Source organism: Cryptomeria japonica, chromosome 11 (genome assembly GCF_030272615.1).
Source record: "Cryptomeria japonica chromosome 11, Sugi_1.0, whole genome shotgun sequence".
Taxonomy (NCBI): Eukaryota; Viridiplantae; Streptophyta; class Pinopsida; order Cupressales; family Cupressaceae; genus Cryptomeria; species Cryptomeria japonica.
In genome coordinates this window covers 64,361,368-64,366,932 of record NC_081415.1, presented here as the reverse complement: position 1 = coordinate 64,366,932, position 5,565 = coordinate 64,361,368, and the positions used below count along the sequence as shown (strand labels likewise).

The following is a 5,565-nucleotide window of genomic DNA, read 5'->3' as shown; positions in this document are numbered from 1 at the left end:
ATGTATGAAAATGCATTATCTTTCTGAGGAGTAATTGGTATGAGAGTTTGGTATAAACACATATTACTCCCAGGGGGAGAATTGGTTTTTGTACTTGACATTTTTGCTTTGGCACTTTGATGGTTTTTCCATCTTGTGTTGCCATCAATGCCAAAGGGGGAGATTGTTGTTATTTTGGTATGGTTTTGTCATTGATGTCAACACCTACTAAATTCACCTACTTTGGAGACCCAGCAACATTCACCGGCAATCAGTAAACTGTTCAAAATAGTCACCGGTATATGGTTAATCGGCAAGATATAATGTTCACTGGTACCTGCATTGACATAGAAGACACCTGGTAATGTCGAAGACATCATGTGGACACTTTACTTTGAAGTAATAATCATTGGTATATTCTTATTTGCATATTTGCTTTTACCGACAAATAGGTCCAGGTTATCTAGGGTTACACCGGCAGGTTTATCTTTTCCAGATCAACATGGCATGCTATGGAGATGATTTATTATTGTTGTAAATGCATTAAGCCAACATGTTCAATCAGTTATTGCATCGGATATTGTATTATTTGTAAAATATTTTTATTGCAATATCTTGTAGAGCCGACCTACTAAAATTGGTCTTAGGGTATGGTATAAATGTAAGATCTTATTTGTAAGATCAAGTGTGGAATACGAAAAATATTTAAGGAAGGGTATATGCGAGATCAAGCAAAGATATACACGAAGACATCATTTGAAGGTGAAGTTAGGTTTTAAAAAAAAAGCATATCAGCATTACACTGGTACTGAATCCAGCATATGAAGATGTTATTTTTTGTAGTACATTCTCATTGGATTTAACCATCCAACTGTAGTCAGTGTGACTCCCATTTGTGTTTGAGCAGTGAGCTCTAGGCTGTTGGCCTTTTTGCATGTGTAGACCCCTCTTTGTACACTTACTATCTGCAGTAGTATCATCTGATTGTGGGTAAGGTTTCCCACCATGGTTTTTCCCCTTACAGGGTTTCCATGTACAAATATTTGTGTCATGTGTTGTGGATGACTTTATGTTTATGTTTCATGCATTAATTCTTACCGGTACAACAATTTTTGTTAACATTGTTTACCGGCATACTTAACTGTCTTACCAGTACTAAGCATTAAGTTGGTTAATAAGATTTTGGTTTGAATTTATTAGACAACTGATTCACCCCCCCCCCCCTCTCAGTTGTCCCCGGGACCTACACTATGATGAAGAATAAGTTCCAAACTAAAATATTCATTCCAAAGAAGCCTTATCACATACATATAAATCAAACCAAGAGTTTCTTATCAAGACAAATCATTGAGGCAAGGAATGAAGTGTGGAAAAATTTAGACCGATACTTCAATTACAAAGAGCCATGGTTCCCTAGACATATATGTCCTAGAGAAGGACAAGTGCATTACACTAAGCTCATATCTAAAGATGAATTAGGGTATGAGGAACCTAAATAAGAGATTGAAGAAGAAGAATACCGACCAAAACAATAAGGACCCATGATAGGAGGAACTCTTTCCACACTCTTAGTTACTCTAAGCTACATCCAATTTCAAATATATGGGGTGCTACGAGGTAAAAGGGTGACTATATCATTACCATTGATTCCAATCATATACCCTTATTGACAAGGGACTAGTGGCTAAGTGAGGCCTTAAGACAAAGGAATTTAAAGGATTCAATGAAACAATGTTTGTTATTTTCACCATCCAGTGCAATAGAAATATCTCCCAACTAAATATTAATCTAGGATGATATGATATGAAGGATCAATTATATGTGATTAGCATAAGAGACATTGATACATGATCTTAGGTATCTAGTAAAATTTCATCTCCTCTAATTTCACATCTTTGGAATAATTAAAATTTTTAGAAATAAAATTAGAAAGAGCATAATCCACCCTAAAGAATATTCAATTTAAATTAAAAAAGACTATGAATGACACTTATGAGTTACATATTAACAATAACTGACTATCACTTATGAGTTACATATTAACAATAACTGACTGTTCTTATTTTATTTAGAAAAACTAAAAAATGCTTTATGTATGGTTACATATATGATTCTTCTTATGTGTTTTTCTTTAATAAGATAGGATTGTTCATTTAAAACAAAGTCAAAAGATAATAAAAATATTATTGGCTGCATTATGATTTACATAAATAACACCTTTTCTTGATTCTCATAATACTTTAAATTTGAGAAAGCTTGCTTCCATTCTTTACAACCAATTTTAAATAAAAAATCCCTTGTATTCAACTCTTTTTTTTAATTAAAACTTAAAATATGTAATTACATTTAAATAATGAATCATTTTCTCAAGGTCAACAAGACCTAAATTAACCAAAAAAATTGTATTAAATGTATTAGTAATATTTATATTTTAATATTCATTTTCCAATTTCTCCCAAAGTTATATTGGATTTTCTAAGCCAACAAGTCTTCTACTATTAAAATTTGGACTTCTAAATATTTTTCCTTTGCTTCAATTTATATAGTCAAAACCTTTTATTTGCCATTGTGTTGATATTCTCATTTGTTTTTTGATTGAAAATTTTCACTAATACACTCCCTCTTAGTATTTTTTATTGTAAACTTTCAATCCATAAAACTATTTGTAACAAAAAGAAAAGAAAAAAAATGAAAAAAGTTTCATTTGTACAATTCATAAGATTAGAGAAGGGGATGACCCCACCATGTAGATTAGAGAAAAAAAAAATGATTCAGTTTCGGCTATTACCAAGCAATAAAAATTCATAAGATTAGAGAAAAAAAATTAACCTACAAATACATGGGTTGGTAGAAATCTAATTAATTAATTTTAAAAATCTAACTAGTTGAAAACAATTTAACCAAAAAACATTTGAAACTTTCAACATCATGAACTTAACTTTAATGTTATGTAAAAAAAAAAGTGAAAATTTCTAACTAAACCTATAATAAAACGACAAAACTGAAAAAAATTAAATCAATTAATAAATTTATAAATGAAAATATATAAATAACTTTTCGATAATTTAAAAATATTTTAAAAAATTTAATAATGGAAAGATATTAGACTTTTAAAAACTTCTTATTTTCAGAATTCTTATTTACCAGACCCCTCTAAAGCACGGCAACATCTATCCAGCACCCAAAATCTACCATTGACTGTATTTAATAATTAATTGAAAAAAAACAACTCATTGTATTTTAATTTGTAATTATTTAAAAAACATCATCAAATGGTAAACCCTGGTGCTGGGTAGATAATGGTGCCTTATAACACCAGGCATTCATTCAGACCAAAACACAACTTCAAAGTTGTAGTGCACGCTTATAATATTAACAAATAAATCAGCTAAACTATTAGCCTAATAATTTATTTCTATTCCTATAAATTTGTTAGACTCTTCCTACAGATTTGTTAGAACTCAAGAATATTCCTATAAATTTGTTAGACTCTTTGACAACAAACTGTTTGAAGTTGGACACCAAACTAGTAGGACTCGACAGCTATCTGGATCATAGGGACAGATATATAGTTAGTTATTATTTCTATTACTAATTCAAACTATTTAACACACACATCAGTTCAGTTTTTAACATATAATACCAGGCATTCATTGCTCTAATATCTTCCTGTAAGAGAGGGGCAATAATGTTCTAATCTCTTCTTGTAAGAGAGAGGCAATAATGAATGCATTTATACGTTGCGGGGCAGGCATTTTAGGTCATTACACTCTATTCAACCTAATTCTATTTCAGATTAGTGTCATGAATCATAGTCGCTACACTTGTACTGACTATTGCTGTGGTTGTGTGTGAGAGATGCAGGAAGTGCATTTGCTTTGCTAATGTATGGAGCACCAATGTAAGTACAACTAGGAGAACATTATTGGGTAGTGAAGTTCTTCCATCTAGCTAAATATTGCTAACTTTGTATTAAGTTATTTGATGAGCAGAAGTAATTTCCGGAGAGTGGTAAAGAAGAAGACAACAGGAGAGATGTCAGGGATGTCCTATGCAATAGGACTCTTCAACTGTCTTATATACACCTTGTATGGCTCCCCTCTCATCAGCAATGGATGGGAGAATGCTCTTCTAATGGGTACCAACGCTCTTGGCTTTCTCCTTCAGTTTTGCTTCTGCACCATCTATTTCATCTTTGCTCCACCCAAATCCAAGGTACCTTACATCTACATTATCATGTCAGTCCCTACATTTCATTTTGGTTTTATGAGGGACAAATGATATGCAGAGAACAATGAGTTTTATGGTGGGAGGAGTATTGGTGGTGTTTGCCAGCACTGCAGCAATTTCCATGTGGGGAGTGGAAGCAGGACATAAGAAAATGCTGGTAGGAACTACTGGAATGGTTGCTACTGTCATTCTTGTTGGATCTCCACTCTCAAATATTGTAAGTAACCTCCCCCACATTCACTACACTTATCTATTGTAAATAAATATTTCAACATTGTTATTAACATATAAGTTCTCATATAGAAGGTGGTAATTCGGAGCAAGAGTGTGGATTGCATGTCCATCTACTTCTCAATCTTCTCTTTCCTCGGCTGCCTGCTCTGGTTAGTGTATGGTGCTTTGAGCAGAGACATTCTTATCATGGTAATCATATGTTGAGAATGACATATCTAAACAAATAAAGTCTCTCCAACTGAGCTCATTTCATTTGTTTTGAAATTTATGCTTCATGCAGGCTCCTAATTTCCTTGGAGTGCCACTAGCTTCGGTTCAAATAATAATATATTGCACTTACTCGCAAATGAATCGTGTAAAAGTTGAAGATGCAAGATTGAAAAAACTGGCTGCTCAGTCAGAAAAAATGGCTGTAGAAAATTGCCTCCAATTTGCTCTCTGTCAACCAGACGTTGAGATACAACTGAAGTGAATGGAAACCATGATATAACTGTAAAATCAGAACTTAATATTGGAAATTCTTATATTGTTATTGGAGGGTTTTGTTTCTTTTAAGACTTTTAACATTATGGGCATTATATCTTTTGCAAAATAATATAACAGAATTTCAATAAAAAGTCAATACTTATAACTGAAACTGACCTTTCACATTGGATGGCTTTGGCTTTCATTGCTACAATTGATTCAGTCTTTTCGATGGTTCTGTACTGCCCATTGTCAAGGTATCTAAGTAGCACTAAGATTTTAAGGAATACGATTAAAATAGACTTATACCCACTAATTGTAAAGAATAATAAACTATAAAATAATATAAATCACCCACTCATTGTAAACGACAAAGTGGGAATGTTTAAGCTATCAAAGATTCCCCTAACAAAATATAACTCTTACAGAATGAGGATCACCCAATCCTAAAGTTGTAGTCCATCAAAACAGTGAACAAATCATATATAGTAGTGCAATTTATAGTTAGTAAGAATGAATATCTAAAATAACTTTGGTGTTCATTAAATCCAATTAAACAGCTGACAAATGAAAAACTACTATCACTCACTCAGCCCATATTATATTTGTTTCTGCAATAAGACAAACAAGGCCTCTATCAGGTAAATAAAGAGGGAA

The 5,565-nt window shown here is 32.4% G+C and overlaps 1 protein-coding gene across 1 annotated transcript; it reads left to right on the top strand.

Moving 5' to 3' along the window:
- Positions 1 to 3,702: 3,702 nt before the first annotated feature.
- Positions 3,703 to 4,915, top strand: LOC131058848 (bidirectional sugar transporter SWEET3b-like). Its single transcript, XM_059214366.1, has 6 exons — positions 3,703 to 3,730; positions 3,844 to 3,880; positions 3,972 to 4,194; positions 4,268 to 4,426; positions 4,513 to 4,632; positions 4,724 to 4,915. The coding sequence occupies exons 1-6, from the start codon at positions 3,703 to 3,705 to the stop codon at positions 4,913 to 4,915; spliced, it is 759 nt and encodes a 252-aa protein (XP_059070349.1).
- Positions 4,916 to 5,565: the final 650 nt, after the last annotated feature.

Bases quoted from the DNA above. Each gene is read 5' to 3' on its own strand.
- LOC131058848 (XM_059214366.1), top strand. From the start codon at position 3,703: ATGAATGCATTTATACGTTGCGGGGCAG. The intron at 3,731-3,843 runs GCATTTTAGGTC...TGAGAGATGCAG, and splicing joins ATTTATACGTTGCGGGGCAG to GAAGTGCATTTGCTTTGCTA. The intron at 4,427-4,512 runs GTAAGTAACCTC...GTTCTCATATAG, and splicing joins GATCTCCACTCTCAAATATT to AAGGTGGTAATTCGGAGCAA.